A 22,530-nucleotide genomic window follows, 5' to 3' on the forward strand; every position below is an offset into this window, starting at 1 on the left:
AAGTAGGCCAGTCACAATGGTCCATCAGGAACTACACTGTACAATACTGTAGTTTGGGCTCAGCTAATGAAAGCCACTGTCTCAACTCTGCCACACGATACCACATCAGCCCTCTGCATGGTGCTCTGATCAGGGCTATATCAAATGATAGGGACTGCATTTATCCATCCGTACAAACAATGGGCATTAATTTTCAACTAATTGAAAATAACTTCTGGATAATTTACCCTAGGGCACGGACCATATCAGCAAGTGCTAAATTACTGCCAATTGACCGTGGGCTGATGGTTGCAAGACAAATCAAGCTGAAAGCAAGACCCTAGAGGACTGGCATGAGGCTTGGAGAATGGCAGCTCTGGTCAAGCCCCGTGACATTCTGGATAAGACATGGTGGAGGTGTCACATTCTTCAAACTCCCAGTCCCCTACTACTAATATGATGCAGTATCACTTCCCTCCCTCTCATGCTCCCGGCCACAACCCACACTAATGCCTGGGCCAGCAGTGGTCACAGCATTCCCGGCAAACACAGCCCAATCTTTAACCTCGTTACAGTGCGCATGATATACTTTGCAAGCGGGGGCCAAGGGTTTATCCATTATGAATGAGACCTATATTACTCCGGGCATTAGCAATGTATGAGCTGGGATTTAGAAGCACAAGGTCTGGGATTTTTCTGCCTCCTTGTTCCTCCCCTAGCACTTCTTCCTTCCCTCCCTCCCATCCACTAACACAGTGCTGTTCCATGCCACGTGCTCCAGCTCGAACACACTGGCTCCCATCTCCACCGCAACCCACCCTACAGTAACTCTTCCCTGACAGCTCGTCGAGGTTTGGCCCTGCCTGTCCAATCCCAAGCTCCTTTACTCTGATGCTGGGAGTTTGAAAAGGCAGGACCCTGCCTGGGGCTGCAGCAGTCAACTGATCTCTGCTTTTGCTCTCTCCATCGCTCCCCGCGCTAACCCAGCCGACCCTACCCACCATCACTGGCATAGCCTGTCTCTTTCAGTCTGATCTCGCATGTCTAATACCTTTGTGATAGTATTTGATCTTGCAAAGCCCCTCAAATGAAATTTTTATGAAATGCCACAAAAAAAACAAAAAAACATGAAGACAGTAGCTCCTTATTCATCTGTATATCATATGATATATGAACACAGATCAAAATACAATTTTCAGAAAAGAATATGGAGTGTGTATGGTAGAAACCGACACTGTTGGTGGGCAGCACAGTAACAAAGAGGCAGTAATAAACCATTTTTAGAGCCTATCGCCAGCTGAATCAGAAAACTAAATGATACATGCATATACCCCTCCCCCATCTACCACACACACCAGCACTAACAAACAACTCATCAATTCCGTGGGAGCGTTAGTGAGGGAGCGGTAGTGGTGGCAAAGGCATCTATACTGCTTAGCTCGGTGATTCTGATCGTGAGGGGAGGGTGAGGTGGGCTGGGGAGATGCAGCATGTGCTAGTGCTCCCCATGGAGCTCTGAACTCCCAAGGGCTGCACCCCTCCCTCCTCTCCCCTCCCTCCCTCTCTATTGCAGGGGAACAAGATTACAGAGGCCTCCAGGGAGAGCCCATCTCCCAGCGTGCATCAGGGTACCCTGCTGTTCGCCTGAACAAGAGACGCACTTCAAAATGTCTTGCTGCTTCTAACATTGGGGGCTCTGATCCAGCATTTGCCATGCTTTTAAAATGATCACAACAGCGGCTCAAATGATTAACCCTGACCAAGTGGCTTTGGGTTTGAATGGAAAATTGCCCGTGATGACCAGCAACATCTCTGGACACAGACGAGATGTAAAGTCTGGTTCAGAGCCATAATGACTGTGAAACCACAGACTGAGCCATTAACAGACAAGGTAAACTATGTCCACTCATCCCTTGTCATCCTCCATGTAAAAGGAAATAAATACAATCTGGTGGGTTTCAGCCACAACAAATGGAGGACAGGAAAGGATCGCAGCGTGGCGAGGGGAGCAGCGGAGCGACGAGAGGCCTGAACGAGGCCTATTATGACAGGAAGTTCCACTCATCAGCCATTCAGGGCTCTGTAAGAGGAGACATAAATCAATGGCATGCCAATTATGACACCACACTGAGCAGTGTGAGTGCAGGGAATTAGCCGCGCAAATCAGAGGATCAGGTTCAGTTAGATGGGCTCCACTGGAGTGGAGGGGGGGAACAGAACCACCACAGGGAGGATGGTGGAAGGCGAGAGAGATGGAGAAAGAAACAGAGAAAGAGCTGGAGGGAGAAAATAGAAGACAGAATAAGGAAGAAGAGAGAAGGCAGACATCTGATGAAATGTGAAGAAGTTCATAAAAAAATAAAAATCAACCCTATCAAATCCATTCCTCTGCCTGTAGAGTTGGGATATAAAACTAGCTACAGCTGGATGGAAGAAAGCTAAAGAGCCACTGTCAGCCCATTAGCCAGTCTTCACTAAGCCTGAGAGGAGGAGTGAGGTGTCTGTGCTATGAGACCACAGCCGCCGCACGTCAACAACACTTCTCATATCTTACACACAGAGATCTCTCCAGAATATAAAAATGTCTCTTCACCTCACCTCCCCCTGCAATCACTCAGGCATCTCTGCCGATCAGGGGGGAACCTGCACGCAGCACACAGGTTCTACACAGGACGTGGCTATGGGCCTGAACACGGAACAAGCCGCCCCGACACCACTGAGCACAGCTGTTTCCCAGAACTTTGATCCTGATTAAATAGAAACAGAACAGCCTATTAAAGTCATTAACATATATCTAAAGTATGCAGGGGGATGTCCACCAAAGGGTATGCAGCATGCACAGTAATGTAGTGCATATATTAAAGAAAGATCCGCAACCAGCACTTGAAAGAGCATATCTTTAAAATCTTACATATATTATTTATCACTCAGACATCAAAAACGAGACTTTGTAATATCCGTTTTAAAATTGATATGTAAAGGTAATGCAGTTTCTGAAAGTGCAAATTCACTCAAAAGTGTACACGAGACAGGGCATGAAATAATTCTCTCTATCCGGGCCAAATGCAACACACAATATCATACACCATATTGATGTACTGTATATCATATACACTACAATAAAACACATTACTCTTCCTGAATGTTTCAGAGTTCAGTGTGATGGTAATGCTAGTGGGACTGTGGTGTGATCTACACTGTTCAGTGTGATGGTAATACTAGTGGGACTGTGGTGTGACCTACACTGTTCAGTGTGATGGTAATACTAGTGGGACTGTGGTGTGATCTACACTGTTCAGTGTGATGGTAATATTAGTAGGACTGTGGTGTGATCTACACTGTTCAGTGTGATGGTTATACTAGTGGGACTGTGGTGTGATCTACACTGTTCAGTGTGATGGTAATACTAGTGGGACTGTGGTGTGATCTACACTGTTCAGTGTGATGGTTATACTAGTGGGACTGTGGTGTGATCTACACTGTTCAGTGTGATGGTTATACTAGTGGGACTGTGGTGTGATCTACACTGTTCAGTGTGATGGTAATACTAGTGGGACTGTGGTGTGATCTACACTGTTCAGTGTGATGGTAATATTAGTAGGACTGTGGTGTGATCTACCCTGTTCAGTGTGATGGTTATACTCGTGGGACTGTGGTGTGATCTACACTGTTCAGTGTGATGGTTATACTAGTGGGACTGTGTGTGATCTACACTGTTCAGTGTGATGGTTATGCAAGTGTGACTGTGGTGTGATCTACACTGTTCAGTGTGATGGGCCTACTAGTGGGACTGTGGTGTGATCTACACTCAGCCTACTGTGTCTGTGATGGTTATGCAAGTGCCTGACTGACTGTCAACCCTCTGTGATTTCTACACATGTTCAGTGTGATGGTTATACTAGTGGGACTGTGGTGTGATCTACACTGTTCAGATGGAGAACAACAGGAAGTCCACTATAAGACATTGTTACTTTTAGGAGAAACTCAACTATTATTAGTAAGTCAAGCAGGAAACTGGATAGGCTCATAATACAGCATTAACATGATCCGGTCTTGTCCACGGCTACAGTGAGACATAAATTGTAAAGGATTTCAATACTCGGAAAAACAAACATTAGCATATATTGAAGTATAGATTGTGTGTCAGCGATGCGATAGAGATGTATCCTCTGTGTGTCTAATCCCTCATCACCTCCACAAAATGAAGTACACACTCCGCAGCAGGAGAAGTGTCATTCTGGACGGCCATGTATCTGATATTCCCAGTGTGCCGGTCTCAGGTTGCACAACACACACACACACACACACACACACACACACACACACACACACACACACATTACCAGACATACACACACACACGGGCCTCCTGTGTGCTGTGGTGGTGGGCTGCTAGCTACTCAGTCTACTGTGTCTGTGTGATATCCAATGCCTGCCTGACTGTCAACCCTCTGTAATTTGGGCCACAATTCATCGCATGACAGATGAATGTTTTAATTGTACGCTGACCTTGATTAAATTAATGGATGCTATATTTCAAATAGGAGTCCAAGGGGTGATGTTGGGAGAGTGTGTGTGTGTTTGTGTGTGTGTGTGTGTGTGTGTGTGTGTGTGTGTGTGTGTGTGTGTGTGTGTGTGTGTGTGTGTGTGTGTGTGTGTGTGTGTGTGTGTGTGTGTGTGTGTGTGCTGGTGGAAGTCTTTCTCCACATGTCAGATTGAGTGTGTTAAATGTCCTAGTAGAAATCTCCATCTTAGAGCCTTAGTTGTGGTTTTCATACTGCCAAGCTCAGAACATCCCTACTCTTGGTTCAATCCACAGCTGTTTACCAAGTCTTATTCCAAAAATGTACATAGAAATTGAAGGGAGAACCTAATCTGTGCGTGGGCGCCACGATATGCTTGCTCAGTATGGCTATTCATGGCTGGGACACGAACATCAAATCCCCAGAGAATACAGCTGTGTTTATACAGGGATTTTGGTTTGGGATTTTTACAATTGGATATGAAACCTATTGTCAAAAAGTGCACTGAAGGTTTTTTGTAGAAAAAATGTTGTGGGGGAAAACGAACTCAATATACCTAAAAATGACTAAAACCAAATCAAAACTGTGTAGAAATGATAATGAACCTACATTCATACAGTTTCTTGACTGTGTTCATAAAATCATCAAAACCAAAAGCTAGACAGACAGGAAGCATCCAAATGTCCAAAAACGATGGATAGAGGACTATCTTTTGCCATTTTCCATCCGGCCCTCAGGACCTTGCTAAAGAGCGATTGCCCCCCCCTTCCCCCTCAAAATGAGTTTGACACCCCTGCTCTACGTTGTTGTTGTGCTCTACTGTACCTGCACACTGTCAACAATACCTCAGCATGGTGCAATGGCTAGTAAAGTAGAGGTGGGTGGGGTTATGGAAACAGAAATGATTCCATTCATGTTGGCAGAGTGGTCCGTCTCTCCCTCCCCTTTCTCTTCCTCTTTACAGGTCTTACTGAGAGCGGTCTAGCATGGAGTGGGCTAGTTTTTTCTTCTATCCTTCACAAAAGGCTTAGAAAGTGGTCTCTTTAAAAGGTTAACAACCTTGTTTCTCCATGCTTGTAAATGCTGCTGGAGGATTCCTGTTTAGTCTTGACCACGGGGGAAGCCTCTCTATCTATATAATGCTCAGCCATAGGCCTGCATTCTAACTCAACGTTCAGTTACCGGCGACACCTGCTCATATGCAAGTCCATGAGTCTGAGGCGCCGACCTTTAGAATGGTACGCTGCCATTGTAAAACACCAGGCCCCAGATGGACTATGCCCTCAGCCACATGAGTGGCTGCTCATGTGTAAACCAGCCTAACTTCCTGCATCGGCTCACCAGATCCCAATGCCTTAGAGGTCCGAGCGAGCATTCTACAGCCTGTTTAACAGTAGCTTCACAACAATCCCCCTGTCCCACCGTTCTCTCAGAGAGATTTTTCAACTGCCTGGATTCTGTTGCTGATTGCCTCTGAACGTGGTGTTGATTAAAAAGTCAGCATTGTTCAGCCTTTCTTGTTATCTCTTTTTTGTAGATCCTGGGAGTACAAACAGTTCAATAGACTGCGTGTGAAAGTGTTTCGCCGCCAGCGTCTGACGAGGGACTGTGCTGGAGAGGCAGGGCCTAGTGCACCGTACGGGGCTCCTGGAATCCAATAAAGTTCTTTATTCCAGGGCTGGGCTGGGCTGGGGCCGACGTGGAGCTAATCTTTGATCTGAGCTAGGAAGCGGAGGGCTCTGGAGTGGGCCTGCGCTGGCCCATTATTTATGGGAACATCAAAGGCCTGCACTGATCACACTTGTGTCTCTTATCTGGCAAAGAAGAAGCAGCCACAACAACAAAAAGTGACTGGGAGTAAAGCATAATAACGAGCGTGTGTAAAAAGGTAGGGATAAAGGAAGGAATGAGCGAATGTTTGAAACAGCAGACGAGGATGGAAGGGGCTCAGGGGGAGATCCCCAGATTAGGATTGATCAGACTGGGGTATGTGGGCCATCCGCCTGGGAACATCGCCTGCGGCTCCGTCCGAGAACATATCGGACCTCAAGCGGATCAGAGCCGCTCCTCCCATCCTCTCTCTGTTCCCATGGAAGTGAGATTGCCAATGTCAGGGAGCCCCACTCCCTCCCCTGTCCTCCTGTCTCCCCCCCCAGCCTCCCACTACCACCACCACCACCACCTCCACATCAGAAATGTGACTGGCCTCAAACTGCTGACTTGCTCACAGTCCATTGAGTTTCTTCTCCTTATCAAATTACAGCCACCTCAATAACCCACTCGCTGCAGCATGCCGGAAGAAATGAGGTTTCTCCACCGCCCGCCCGCCTCTGGCACTGCTCTCCTTCTCCCCCTTTCTTTCTTTCGCATAAAAAAAAGAAAATGCAGACAGGGTTGGGGGGGAAGGTGCGTGTGTAGATTTGAGTGTGTGTCTGAGTGTATGTGTGTGTGTGTGTGTGTGTGTGTGTGTGTGTGTGTGTGTGTGTGTGTGTGTGTGTGTGTGTGTTTGATGGCCCGTCGGCTGCACATTGCTGATTTGCAGACGTGGGCCATTGTCCAGATGGTGGGCGGGGACGTTTTTACTTCCACCCCGACGACTGCTCAGTCACGGCAGCCTGCTGAGACCCCAGCATCCCCCTCGCCTAGCGCATAGCGCCCAGGGGCCAGGGCTATCTGTCCTGGGTCACTGCCCTCTCTGTACCACCAGTACCCAAACACCCCATACTGGACTGTACCTCTGTCCCCCCCAGTGTAGAGCCTCTCCCTGCCTTTCCCTACAACAACAAGACATCACCTGGTATTTACAGTTCCTCCTATGTGATGAGAGCTTTGGGAGACCGTCAGAACGGACCAGGCAAGGTCATCCGTCTCACTCTGGCTCGTTGTGCAGCGCAGAGTTGCAGTTATTACAAAGTCACAATGAAAAGACTCATCCCTTGGTCAGCTGTCTAACAGTCTGATGGATGTCATTTAACCTTCAATTGCAGCTGCTTCCGGCTTTAGACACCAGTAAATACACCACAGAGGAAAGTTGAAAATAAATTCCCATCATGCCCCAACTCCCATTTTCTCTTTTCTCTCCATGCCGGTGACACGTCGCCTTCTAGGAGTTAAATGATTTATTTTTAACCTCAACAGCAATCATGTTTGCTTCTAATTGGCCCAGATGTATGTATGCAAATGAGGTTGGGGCTACATTTACAGGAACCCGGTGCAGGGTCCCCTCTTCCTCGAATATGAATTAACATCAATATTTATCTTACTCCTATTATGTAATTTCCTCCACATTCACATGCTAATTGTTGCAATTAGCATTAAATAAGAGCCCCAGTTCAGAGGGAATAACCTGCTGGTGAGCACTTACACTGACGCAGTGAGTAGTCACCTGCTCTCACACACAGACACACAGAGAGGGGGAACGAGAGGAGAGGGGGAACGAGAGGAGAGGGGGAACGTGAGGAGAGGGGGAATGAGAGGAGAGGCGGGAGAGAGATCGAGCAAAAAGAGAAAGAGCAACAAAGAGTGATTTCTTTCTCCAGATAAAACTCTTAGAAGATTGAGATTGTAGAGTTTACAGCTTCTGTTCGAGGGGCTCTCCGGTAAACAAAATCAAAAAGACAGGTACAGATCAAAAATAAACGTTGGACCTAAATCATTTGATGAACGCGCAAACAATGGCGTGTGCCGCGTGGAACATGAAAGCTTAACCGAGTGCCAGTGCCAGTTACCTGAGAGGCTGGCTTCGACATGCTCTGCCTTCCCCAAGTTTATTGGAGATGACGTGTGTGTGTCAGTGACAGTGAATGTCCATGTTGAGGGGGAGTAGATTAGATCAAGTCCCCTGTGAAACAGCCTTGTCTGCTTCCATTGAGCATCCTGTCTCGTTAAAGAAACAGGTATGTCTGGCCAATAAGCAGGTGTGCTGACATCAGAGGCGTGTTGGGAATACCAGAGCTGATTGTAAAAACCTATAGAGTATTCTTCAAACACAAACCCTATTTGACTGACTTACAGGTATCATGGGTATCCGTGGGTAAAGTCTTCCATGAAGATCAAGTGAGTGATGCCTGCAATCTTCAGGTCCACTGGTTCTACATACAGCACAAGGCTTGGTGCTCAGTCCCCTATGGGATGTTCTGTCTTTGTGTGAACAGAATGGTAGTGGGAGCGAGAGTGTGAAGATGTGATTGAAGATGGAGCAGACCTCACAGGTTCCAGCCACTACTTCTCCAGCCTAAACAAGAGGCCAAAGCTTACCCAATAAAGGAGAGGAGCTCACTACTTTAACTGAGTTGGGAAGTGCCACAACCCTGGAAACCCACTCAAACTCTCCTCATCGAATCACCCCACAACTTAGGGAAGTGAATTCAGACCTTCATTGGAAAATGAAAACAGAGGGCTGGTGTATATAGCGTGTTCAAAACAACAGGGATAATTAAATAAATGAAAAAGTTAATAAATCATGTTTTCCCTATTCTACCACTCCTGGGCAATATCAATGTGTTTGAAATGCGAAGCTGCAATTTGCCAGCCAACATCACACAGTGAGTGTAGAATAATACATGTGAAACATCGACCAACATAACAGCAGCAGCCAAGGCCCTCAGCTAACTTACTCTACACTGTAACTTAGATTGTCTTTTTCCCTATATCGTGGTGGGCATAGCTCTCTGAGGGAAAAGCCCCTTCACACAAATCACACAGAAATATACATCTAAAATCCTGCATCCTTTGATCTGCCTTCATACAGTATAATCAGAGGAGCCCATGACCTTTGCTGATACAGTAGTACAATACTTCACTACAACAAGGCCTTATGGGGGTTTAGTAGTACAGTTTCACACACAGCAATGCATCAGCTTGATGTAATGTAGTTTCCATCTCTTCATCTCTGCCTAATGGTACTGCATGGACCCCCAATAAAGAGCCTGAAACTTAATCTAGCACCAGAGGGAAAAAAATGTATCACAAAATCATCAGAAGCATTGTTTACAGACCAAATGAAAGTGAAAATAAATTCTCAAATGAGTGTTGCTAGTGTAGCCGTCTATAAATCCAGCAGAAGCTGGGCTGCTGTCTTAAAGTGGATGGAGGGAGCTCGGCTCTGAAGTGGAAGAGCAGGTGGAGATGGATACGGTGGCACACTGGCTGTCTTACGCACAGAAACCTCCCTCGTAAAGTATGTTGAGGAATGGAGAATTTATGAGGCACAGATATCTCACTGCCGGCCTATCATTTCCATGACACTGTCACCGTAATTCTCTCCAAAACTGCCCAAACCCATAGATAAAAATGGCCATCGCAGTCAGAGACGAAAGAGAGAGGAAATATGAGAAAAAGGAAGAGAGGAGAGAGTGAGAGAGAGACGTTAGGGCTTGCCTTACCTATCTGAAGCACCTACTCTCTGACAGGTTGGAAATGACAGAAAGACACACAAGCTCCATAAACAAGCGGAGAGTTGTGAATACTAGAAAATGTCCTGTCTATTTTGCTTACAGTCAAGGAATGTGAGGAATTTTGGTCAATTGGAAGATGAGGCAAATTGCTGTTTGTACAGCATAAGAAGTCTCCATCTATCCCCCACTACCAGCAACTCCTCGGCTTCACAATGTCTTTTACCTTTGTGTGTGTGTGTGTGTTACAGAGGAGATTTGGGGTGTTTTTAGAGCCCTATCATAGAGTAGGTGGAGTACACTAGAGTGTATTAGAAAGGGCAGTGCTGCCCTGCGAGATTGGATTCTCACCCATGAAATGTAAGCACACAGAAAACTCTCGGCAGCAACAACCTCCAATTTACGCAGCAATTTTCCACTCGCTCTCGACAGCGCTAAATCGCATTTGTCTCCCTCACATTGATACCACTCTGCCCTAGAATTTCATTCACATTCAGTTAATTAGCACTTCCTCTCCAAGCACCAGAAAGAGCAATCATTGGAAAAAATGAGCAGAGTAATTTATTACAGTTTATTACAGTTCATTGAGGGAGCCAGAATGCCGAGGATATCAGACTGATTACTCACGTTAGCACTGATAGCGGTCTGCCTGACAAAATAAAGTTATTTACATTACAAAAACAGTTGGCTTGGTAAATTAGGCCTTTCTCCGCATGACAATATCTCCTCTGACTGCGCTGCTTCAACGTTTTCTTGGTGAAAGCGGTGTCTTTCAGCCTTTACGACCCTCTTTGAAAACGTTAATTACTACTCATTACTTGCTATGGCTAAATGCTAACAATGTGGAGTTACAATTCCGATTCATTAAATTAGAAGCAAAGGTCTGAACAGTGGTGAGAAATGGAAAATATCTGCTTGTTCAGAGAGAGTGACTCCATAGTAGCTCATCTCTCCTAACATGAATAGCAGAAAGTGTAGAGTAGCCGTGAGGGAGATGACAGCTGGTACTGACCCCACCTCCAACAGTCCCCCTGGAGACATGCAGCACATGATCACTCCTATATTCTCCCAAGGACATGCTGTACTAATATGGGACTCAGACACAGACAGACTCTCTCACTCACTCACACTGATTTACATTCATCTGAATCGCATATGAACACACACGGGTGCATTTATCTATCATTTTGCATGTGCAAAAAACCTATAGAGCATATGCACGTAGGCCGCACGCACGCACGCACGCACACACACACACACACACACACACACACACACACACACACACACACACACACACACACACACACACGGCACGTGGAGGCAGTAATTTGTAAGTTCCATTTTTTAAGGCACCACAGCAGTGGTCCTGTGGGACCTAATAAAACCTCCTAAGCACATGGGGAGGAACCCCGAGGCGATGCTCTTTCCCACACAGCTCACCTTGATAGATGATTGGAGAGAAACACAGAGGCGTGCTCCACTAACAAACTGCTGCAAGACAAAACAACCAGATTTAGGCTCTCAACGAAATGGAGACAGACGGGGAAGGAGGCCACTGATTTGGGGGAAATAACACAAGCTTCTTCACACCTTTTGAGGTGATTATCCAACTAGTGGAGAGTAATGAACCTCATTCCTGTTCAGTTGCCCGCCAGGAAAGAAGAAGAGTGTGAGTGTTTGTTTTGTTTATTCAACACATAGGAGGAAGGTGTATAACGGCCCACTTGTTATTCTAATAACCATCTAACGGTGATTTGTTCGGTATGTGAGTGTTGACAGGAGAGGCAGAGATGTGATGAGAATTAAAGGTATTACTTCATATTAACTTTAGGCTTTAAAAAAAGAATGTGGCGTAACTGACAATTCAGTCCCACCTCTGAAAAAAAAATTACAATAAAAGGGCTCATTTGATTTGAAGAAACAAAAGCAATTATAAATGTGCCTGCTAGAGGTCATCTATTTGGTATGTGCCGGGTGGCACACTCCTCCCCCTCACTTTCATTTCCAAATACCTTTGGACTTTTTCACAGAGAACTTAAAATCAATTTCAAGCCCCATTTATTTTTATACACCAGTACATGTTGAACCACAACAGTATAGTTCAAATATTGATCTTCTTTAGAGGATGACCCCTGGTGCCTTTTAATGGTAATATATACAGTTACCGGCTTTCAAATGAGAAGCTAGCCACGGCAATATTGCAAGTCGAGGCAGAAATAAATTTAAAAATCACTGAGAACTACTAAAAAGTGTCTCTGATATGATAAATGATTTCCTCAAGCAGCAGTCACACTGGTGCTGATAATGACCTTTTGAAAAACAAAATTTCAGTGTTTACCTAGAGAACTATTTTTCACGAGCCCCGTCTAACTGACAGAGGAAAAACAGCTTGGCCGGAAGGGAAGGAGCACGAGGAGGAACGGAGAAACCGGTAATAATGCTTTGCTGTTCACCACTGCCATTAAGCAGGGTGGTGATAAAAAGGTGGTGGCTTTAATAGCAGGTGATGGCTGTTTCACTTCTATGGTCACTCTGTTAACTCAGCACACAAGATATTATGTCTCATTTGAGAGGATCCAGCTGAGAGGAGGAGGCTTGAAGGACAGTATGAGAGTGACTCTACATTATACACATAATAATCACAGCTGGCTAAGTCACTGCAGTAAAGAAATAATTGGAGTCAAGCTGCTCGGGCTGCTTAAGCATTTTACTGAGCCATTCAGAGAAACAGAAAACCTCAGGATAGATTATATTTCAGTAAAAACAGTCACCCATACCAACATAGTTCTAATGGATTTTCACAGAGGGGTTATCCTCCTCCCTGTTTTATCCCTGTGTGTGTGTGAAAGAGAGGGAGATAGAGAGAGCTCCCGCAGTGTAAAGACAAGGAGGCATTGTGTCGCGTCTCTCGTCTCGTTCCCCTCTCGCTGCCCCCTCAGCCTGCTCCGCTCGCGGTCTCTCTTTAGCTAAAGGAGTGCTCAAGCAGACGTAATGGTGGCGATGGCAAAACCAAGCGAATACTCTTGAGCTGTATTAAATCTCTGCATAGAGAATGAGGCCACTGAGATACAGGGTTGACGACACTCACGTTCACTTCCCTTTTTGATCACAGGCTGCTCCTATAATAGTCCTATGATAATAGTTGTAAAATGCACATGGTGGCATGTATTTGTGTCGCTCCCAATGAAACATTAAAATACTGCATTATACTTTCTTTAAATGAGGAGAAAAATGATTCCGAGATCTGGGATCAGTTTTCCTGAGACAGTAAATATTTGACATGAATAGTGATTAAATTAATTACATTTTATTTTTTTTATTTCAATTAAATGATGCTAAGTCACCAGGTAGGCTAGTTGAGAACAAAAATCTGGTTCTCATTTGAATACCTGGCCAAGATAAAGGGTGAACATACAACAACACAGAGTTACACATGGAATAAACAAAACATACAGTCAATAATACAGTAGAACAAAAGAAGACAAAAAGTTTATATACAGTGAGTGCAAATGATGCGTCATGCTATAAAATAATCTGGATGAATACTGGAGAGTGAAGATATCCACAACAGCACTTTGTTTTCAGAAGCACTGTGCATGCTAATCACATGACACTGTAGGCTATGCATATAGAAAGCTTGGTCAACTCCAGGCTAATGGGTACCATTAATGACTGGAGATGTTTAGCATTATTGGCTAAATGTAAATATAAATGTATTAATGCACTGCACCCCACTCTAATGTTAAGTACGCATTCTCCTGTGAAACATTGTGAATCGACACAAATCCTTCCCCCCCGAAGAGACAGAACCCTCAAACTCCCACAATACGGCTTCATGCATGTGTAAATCTTTTCAACTGTTTGTGACATTCTTCTTTGTGGGGAGGAAATGTAATTTGGTTCCATTTACAGCGGTCTAACAGAGTAAGTCGGTAGGTAGCCTTAAGAGAACTACTAGTCACAGGGAGGGAGTGTGGTGTGACTGGCATCCCCTCTGAAGAACTAGGCAGCCCCACTCTGCTCAGCTCACACACCAAATGAAATTTCAACATAAACGACTGAGCTGTGATTTACAATTCTCCTCCAGAGCCGCGAGGAAAAGTGAGAAAACATTTCAATCAGTCCCCTCCGCTTTTGTTCTGCTGTTATGAATTTGGTGTTTAAGGGACAAAACAGCTGAATGGCAGAGAGAGAGAGAGAGAGAGAGAGAGAGAGAGAGAGAGAGAGAGAGAGAGAGAGAGAGAGAGAGAGAGAGAGAGAGAGAGAGAGAGAGAGGGCCTCCATAGAAATAATCTTAGGCAAAATACACAATGAAACGTATTCCCTGCCAATGAAATAGGGTTTGAAGTTTTTGAATTGAGTTTGATTGAATCAAAGTGAATTGCGTTGCATCAAATTGACTGCATTAAGGAGTCAAGCCCAGCTTTCTTGGTGACGAAATGAAATGATTTAAAATGCTATGAATGCATTTTGAATTTATGAAACAGAAGATGGAAATATAAAATAACTTGTCAATGGATATAAAAAGTGGAAAGGTGTCGTAAACAGTCCTTCCCTTCTCCAGGCCCTCTCGTTATCTTCAAAGAATACCGGGTCCAGCTTTAACAGGAACCATTTAACCATAAAGGCCATGTACACTGAGGGTCTCATTCAGCTTTGCGCCTAAAGAGACAACCATTCTCAGTTAACCTTTCCCCATGAGGTCAGTGGAGGGGGAGAACCCAGCCCTCCTGCCTCCTCCACACTCTCATTCCAAAGCCCAAAGAGGCTGTGGCTCATTTCTCAAACCCATCTCCAATGCACCCACACAGCCCATGTAGGAACAGAAATCTATTGAACCCCAGTTTCAGACATCGTCTCCATTTACAGCTGTCAATAGTACAGCTTGGCCTACAATAATTATCCCCTAGAAAGGCCCTGTCTCTTCACCGCTAGAATTAGCCCTGTCCCTGGAGACCTGGAACCTGAATCTCCCATAATGTCAGATACTGTCCCCCCCCCCCCCGGGCAAAACAGCCCCTCACTGGGGAGGCGGTGGAGGATGAAGGCCTGAACCGAGGGGGAGGGATACAGGGATGCAAAGATAGATAAAGTGGTGTATTCCCACATCCCTTCCTCCCCGGCCTCTGTCTTCCCTCCACTCCCGGCTGTGTAGAAGGGATCACAGTGTTGACGCAGGCAGGAGTCGGTTACACTGAGAGAAGAGAGATCAGTGGCCCACTGCTGTGGAGGAGGACACAGACCTCCCCTGGGCTGCCTGTCTGGTACACCACTGACAGAGGAACAGGTGAAACCAGACGATCCCTCCCCATCTACACACGCATGAAAGCTCCCTTTAAAGGTTGACTAACCATTTAAGATGCTAGTCAAAAAACGGGAGAGGGGAAATGAATAACGCAAAACACCCACAGAAACAATCAATAGATATAACAATAAGGGTCAATATCAACACAGCAGAATGTGATGATACAAAATCCAATTACAAATCAAGGAAAGCAATTTCAGAAATGTGAGATCTCCAGATATGGTAGCAGGCTCAAACAGAGAGACATGTAAGACATGCCTTAAGAAACTCCCTCTTTTTAATTGAACTGCTTCCTACTTAGATAATATAGCTGCATTTACGACCACAGCCAGATGCCCACCCAAAGCCTGCTAAATAGAAAATCCATGGGATACAAGCTGAGGCCCAGCAACTGTACAAGCCACAACTAAATACTGTGTGTTTACGTATATCCCACCCCAACATTTGTATCAGAAATACATTTCTACTTTCATATACAGCAGTGAAGTAAACACCCGTACTGTAATTCATCAGTGCTGTTAATATCAGACACCATAAGTCATGGAATATGCTACTGTTAGATCCTGCTGGACGGAGGAAAAAGATGACATCATCTCCGCAGACAGACAGGCAGCTTTTCACATGTAGTAGAGAGTCCCAAAATACCCTCTGAATTACAGCAGCGAGAGGTAGCATGATACTGCCATTTTGTAATCAGAATAGCCGCATTTCTCTCATTACACCGCGAGGAGTCTCTTCTTGTGTTAATGAAAACAAACATTTAGCCAAGATTCATACACACAACAACCCACTACAAAGAGCATCAAAGCCACCTGCCGTGGTACAACAACACAGTGAAATTGCCGCAACGTAAAACAGGAAAAAGTATTGGTTCAGTAATCTTTTCTGTAATAAAGCTCTGTACGCCTGTGATATCATACAGCATCATGTTCCAACATAATACCCAAAGCACTCAGAGTCATTTTAATGCTGTCTCCCCTTTTGTGAATTCAAACAAACTGCTAGGGAAAAGGCTTTCACCTCAATCTATTGTCCTTATAGTCTCTGTGTGTCTCTTCCCTCACACAGGCGGCTGGTCCGTCTGGGCCGAGGTGCGGGGAGAAAGAGAGGTGCGTCTGGGCCGAGGTGCGGGGAGAAAGAGAGGTGCGTCTGGGCCGAGGTGCGGGGAGAAAGAGAGGTGCGTCTGGGCCGAGGTGCGGGGAGAAAGAGAGGTGCGTCTGGGACCCGCCAGGTGCTAGAGTCATTTCCTAAATAACACTACAGGACTAAAGAGGGTCAGCACAGAGAAAGGAGAAAGAGGAGAGGAGGTGCGATACTAAAGAGGGGGCACAGAGGTGGGGGAGAGAGGGAGAGGTCATTTCCTAAATAACACGTCTGGGTAGGAGGTGCGGGGAGATAAAGAGGTGCGTCTGGGCACAGAGGTGCAGGGGGAGAGAGAGAGGTGCGTCTGGGCCATTTCCCTAATAACACTACAGGAGTAGGATAGGTGCGTGGCCACGATACTAAAGAGGGGGCACAGAGGTGGGGAGAGAGGAGAGGGCTAGAGTCATTTCCCTAATAACACGTCTGGGCCGAGGTGCGGGGACTAAGAGAGGTGCGTCTGGGGAGAGGTGAGGGGAGTCATTTCCTAAATAACACTACAGGAGTAGGATGGTCTGGGATACTAAAGAGGGGTCAGCACAGAGGGGGGAGGGAGAGAGGTAGTCCAGCATTTCAGCACAGAGAAAGGGGGAGAGGAATAACACAAATAACACTACAGGAGTAGGATAGGTCCAGTGGCCACGATACTAAAGAGGGGTCAGCAAGAGAAAGGGGGCAGAGGATGCAGTGATTTCCCTAATAACACTACAGGAGTAGGATAGGTCCAGTGGCCACGATACTAAAGAGGGGTCAGCACAGAGAAAGGGGAGAGGAGAGGGCTAGAGTCATTTCCCTAATAACACTACAGGAGTAGGATAGGTCCAGTGGCTAGAGTCACGATACTAAAGAGGGGTCAGCACAGAGAAAGGGGGAGAGGAGAGGGCTAGAGTCATTTCCCTAATAACACTACAGGAGTAGGATAGGTCCAGTGGGCACGATACTAAAGAGGGGTCAGCACAGAGAAAGGGGGAGAGGAGAGGGCTAGAGTCATTTCCCTAATAACACTACAGGAGTGGGATAGGTCCGGTGGCCACGATACTAAAGAGGGGTCAGCACAGAGAAAGGGGGAGAGGAGAGGGCTAGAGTCATTTCCCTAATAACACTACAGGATTAGGATAGGTCCAGTGGCCACGATACTAAAGAGGGGTCAGCACAGAGAAAGGGGGAGAGGAGAGGGCTAGAGTCATTTCCCTAATAACACTACAGGAGTAGGATAGGTCCGGTGGGCTCCATAACAAGGGAATGTGAATCATTGATTCATGTAAAATGCTTTGGTATTTTGTGAAAACATCCTTTTTGAATTTTCTATGAATTCTGAGGTGTTCCTCCACTTAATAAGGATATGGATTGAACAGAGCAAAACATGTATTTGTTTGAAGCAGGACTGACATTATATGCCCCATATGTGACATACAATAAGTAATATATGTATTTTTTTACTAGAGTCAGCCACAAATCATATGAATAGATACAGTACAGTAATCTTGTGTTTCAGAAAATAATGTTGTCTTTGTAGACCAGCCTCTCTATTTCCATAAGTCAGTTACAGCAGAGGTAAAGGTGAAGAAATTCCCAATTGTCATACATATCACCTTTTGTTTCATACACAAATATAGACCCCAACCCCCATACACACCCATGCACGCACACACACACACACACACACACACACACACACCCACACATACACACACACACACAAAAACACACACACACACACACACACACACACACACACACACACACACACACACAGACACACACACACACACACACACATTCCTGAGGCCATGAATAAAAACAGTATTTCCTTGGGGAATCCTAGCCCTGGCTTCTCCACATGAAGTGTGTGCTAGCGGCACCTGGTCGTCCACATGCCTGTCCCCCTCTGATGGCCTAGCCGTCGGGGTGTGCCCGCGCTGGACAGATGGGTAGGAGGGGAGAGGGGCCATTACCCTGATGGGGAGCAGGATTTAAAAGGGGAAGCAGGAGGCTCCATCCTGCCAGCCTTACCATTATTTGCTTCAATCACTGCAGTAACACACTGTTTACTGCAACACATGCTAGTGGTAGTAAAAACACAATTGAACAGGCGACCACCCCCCCTCGCTGAATTAAAATGTTTTGAATAATTCAAGAGATGCATATGGGCCCGCTCTTAACAGTCACTTTGTTGGGTAGTTGTTTTCCTCTGCAGAGTGAATCTTAAGATTTCACAAAGCAAGAGGGACCAGTGACAAGGAATCAATTAAAACCAAAATCGAAGCTTCATATAATTACTCAAACAAATATCAATGTAGATAATCATGACAGAAAAGTGAAAGAGTTGCTCAATGTCCCCCTCTCACAAAATGCACATAAGTGACTGAGTGTAATTTTTTTAATCTGAATATCTCAGTGAAAAGTGTTGACACACAATGGAAAGTGACAGGACAGTATGACCATAGAATGAGAAAGTGACAGGACAGTATGACCATAGAATGAGAAAGTGACAGGACAGTATGACCATAGAATGAGCAGTAAGATATGCAGTGTTACAATCACAGCAAAATGAGTCATGAAGCCGAGATCTAAACAAACATATCGTATCCCAGTCCCACGTCACTAATTCATGAATTCCCTCGTTCAAAACTGCACGGGGTGGATTAAAGGAAAATAAAAGGAGGAAATAAAGGCTGAAAAGGGGAAAATAAAGGAGATGACCCCCCCTGTCTGTGTTGGAAGGGTCAGGGTCGGGGTTGGGGAAGTACTCGGGGAAACACAATATCACGTGCTGCCGAGCAAACGGAGGAATGAAAAAGACGGAGCGAGAGAGCGACAGAAAGAGAAAGAGAGAGGGAGGGAGAGGAGGAGACAGAAAAAGAGAGGAAGGGATGGAGATAGAGAGACTTACCTGGTGTAGGTAGAGGAAGGCAGGGGGACAGTGGAGGGAGTGAGGTAGCATCCCGGAGCCGGAGAGAAGCAGACAGCCTGAGTTGGCCATGGAGCTCAGCGTGTGGTAACGGGATGCTTTGCGCATTTAGCAGGAAGATCCTTCGCTCTCTTTCCTCGCTACTCTGTCTCTTGCTCTCTCTTGCTCACTCTCTTGTTCCCACTCACTCTCTCTACTCTCTCTCTCCTTCTGGCAGAGTACCACTCTCTTTTTTCTCTCTCCTGCCCTGGTCTTCCTTCTCTCTTGTTGTGGTCTTTTATTCCCTCCTGAGAATTTCTATTTCTGCTTTTGTGTGTCTATTGCAGTAGGTAACCACGGTAGCCAGCCGCACACTGACAATGTGCATGTGCCACCTCTCTCTCTCTCTCTCTCTCTCTCGCTCTCCTTTCCTATCTCTCTTTCTCGCTCTCCTTCCCTATCTCTCTCTCTCGCTTGTCCCCGGCGCGACTCTGTTTACTTTGAAAGCGATAAAAGACAACATAAGCATTCAGACACAGAAGGGGAGGTTCTGTGCAAACCGGGGAGAGGGAGGGATGGGGGGTTGTAGAGTCGACGGGGGTGGGAGTTGGGGTGATAAAAGAGGTGATGTATTCCTACATCAAACAGGCCGTGTGAATAACAGGGGGGATGAAATGACATTAGAACAGCAGCTGATCCTGGGCACCTCGTGGGATGCTGCATACAGCCTTTTAATTGCAGGCTCCCCCCTCAGAGCCTAATGCCTGTCCACGGTCTCCCTCCATCTATGCAAGAGCTGCACTCAAGAACACATACAACATGTATGGCAAATATTAATTCACAGCATCCATAGAAGTCTGGCAAATGTATTCACAAAGCCCCGTTATTCGCTTTAGCTTCGGCCGTGACATCTCTCTTCATCTGTGAGCAGTAAATATACATCCGCCCTGACAGAGAGAGAGTCTATCCATAAATGATTTACGCTACAAATGTAAAGTCCCTTTTTAATCTTTTTTTCCTTCTTCTGTAGAAACAACAAGGGGTTTGATATAAAACACAATGGAGCTCAAATAAAGGCTGTGTGATGTTAGCCTTCAAACACAACCCATTTATGACACAGGGTAGCTACAATAATATCATTGTGAATTTGGTCACTTTCACCCAGACACAGACAGACCATCATAATCACGCCCTGCTGTGGGAGACGACGCATGTCCACTGTGCCAAATTAACTCACTCTGGGACACTCCATTCAGATTCAATCAGCCCCATTCAGATAGTATGCAGGGGGGAAATTACACCAGGAAGGAGTTCAACTAACCCCTACTTCCTATTCATTAGCCCCAGACACTGGGACAGAGCACAGATTGCAGATTAGGGAAAACCAATAAGTGGCACAGCACAATGTAATAACATTATGTAATTGTTGGCTGATATGTTTTGTACATCTAATTGTTGAGCTGAACAGAATGGAGGGAGAAGTTGGTCCTCTGCTAAATGACCAATCAGCATGATCTTAATTGAGACTTGGATAAGGCTGAGGCTGTGTTAACTGGAACACCAGTGGTATGACTGCATGTCTGCACACGTCTTGTTCAGGTCCAAGAGCCTGTGTTAAGTACAAGCAGTCAGACAGTATTACCGCTGCATGTCCCTGTACTGTATAACACTCTCTGATGAGATGACTTGGCTAGAGCCAGCAGGTGCTGCTACTGCTGCAGAGACAAATAGCTTCTCTCTCTCTCCCTCTCCATCTCTCTCTCCCCCTCTCTCTCTCCCCTCTCTACCTCTCCCTCTCTCTCCCTCTCTCTTCCTCTCCCCCTCTCTCTCTCCCCCTCTCTACCTCTCCCTCTCTCTCCCTCTCTCTCCCCCCTCTCTCTCCCCCTCTCTACCTCTCCCTCTCTCTCCCTCTCCCCCCCCCTCTCTACCTCTACCTCCCCCCTCCCCTCCCTCCCTCCCTCCCTCCCTCCCTCCCTCCCTCCCTGTTTATAATTCAAATTAGCTGTGTCAGATCACTCTCTTCAAAGAGAGAATTGATGGAATGTTCTCCACTGTGCCTTTCTTTGAGTCATGTGGAATTAATCTATCAAAATGTGCTGGAGATATCCTCAGTTAACTCCAGACCTATTCTTCCAATGAAAAAAAGAAGAGAAACCATTGCTGTAGACTGTTGATTGAATACAGTAGCTGACTTCCAACCAACACACAATGACCACCATCATCACTGTCTTCTATCACCTCCTCCTCCTCCTCATCACAATGACCACCATCATCACTGTCTTCTATCACCTCATCCTCATCACAATGACCACCATCATCACTGTCTTCTATCTCCTCCTCATCACAATGACCACCATCATCACTGTCTTCTATGACCTCCTCCTCCTCCTCCTCATCACAATGACCACCATCATCACTGTCTTCTATCTCCTCCTCATCACAATGACCACCATCATCACTGTCTTCTATCACCTCCTCCTCCTCCTCCTCCTCATCACAATGACCACCATCATCACTGTCTTCTATCACCTCCTCCTCCTCATCACAATGACCACCATCATCACTGTCTTCTATCACCTCCTCATCACAATGACCACCATCATCACTGTCTTCCATCACCTCCTCCTCATCATCACAATGACCACCATCATCACTGTCTTCTATCACCTCCTCCTCATCACCATGATCACCATTTCCACTGTGGCAACCTGATAATAATCATAATAAGGATTATTATCCCCATCCCCCGTGTCATGTGTTCCTCCAGTGTGTTTCTAGTTGGCCCAGCTCTGTGATTACTCCTCTGAGACAGGACTCACACAGAGGTGGGGGAGATGAGGCACAGGAGATGCAATCAGCTGATTTGAGACATTACTGTTTTTAAAGCAGATGATAATATCCCTTCAAAATATAACAGTGAAACACCAGGTAACAGATAAAATATAAAATAACAGAAATATGTTATAAATATGGTGATTTTCCTGTGGGTTTCAGAGGCCGGTGGGGTTGTAATGTAGTCTGTAATGTAGTCTGTAATGTAGTCTGTCATGTAGTCTATAATATAGTCTGTAATGTAGTTGATTTGAGACATTACTGTTTTTAAAGCAGATGATAATATCCCTTCAAAATATAACAGTGAAACACCAGGTAACAGATAAAATATAAAATAACAGAAATATGTTATAAATATGGTGATTTTCCTGTGGGTTTCAGAGGCCGGTGGGGTTGTAATGTAGTCTGTAATGTAGTCTGTAATGTAGTCTGTAATGTAGTCTGTAATGTAGTCTGTAATGTAGT

General features: G+C 45.6%; 1 protein-coding gene across 5 annotated transcripts in view; it reads right to left on the reverse strand.

Moving 5' to 3' along the window:
- LOC112234949 (RNA binding protein fox-1 homolog 3-like) overlaps positions 1–22,530 on the reverse strand; it is a 485,643-nt gene that overhangs the window by 96,774 nt on the left and 366,339 nt on the right. The window contains exon 1 of one of the 5 annotated variants that reach the window (XM_042307222.1): positions 19,237–19,687. The exons of the other annotated variants lie outside the window; for them this stretch is intronic. Within the exon in view, the coding sequence (XP_042163156.1) occupies positions 19,237–19,362 (126 nt within the window). The 5' untranslated portion in view covers positions 19,363–19,687. Of the gene's footprint in view, positions 1–19,236; positions 19,688–22,530 lie in introns of those variants that run through there. 5 annotated transcript variants of the gene reach the window in all.

This window comes from Oncorhynchus tshawytscha, linkage group LG27 (assembly GCF_018296145.1).
Source record: "Oncorhynchus tshawytscha isolate Ot180627B linkage group LG27, Otsh_v2.0, whole genome shotgun sequence".
NCBI classification, from domain to species: Eukaryota; Metazoa; Chordata; class Actinopteri; order Salmoniformes; family Salmonidae; genus Oncorhynchus; species Oncorhynchus tshawytscha.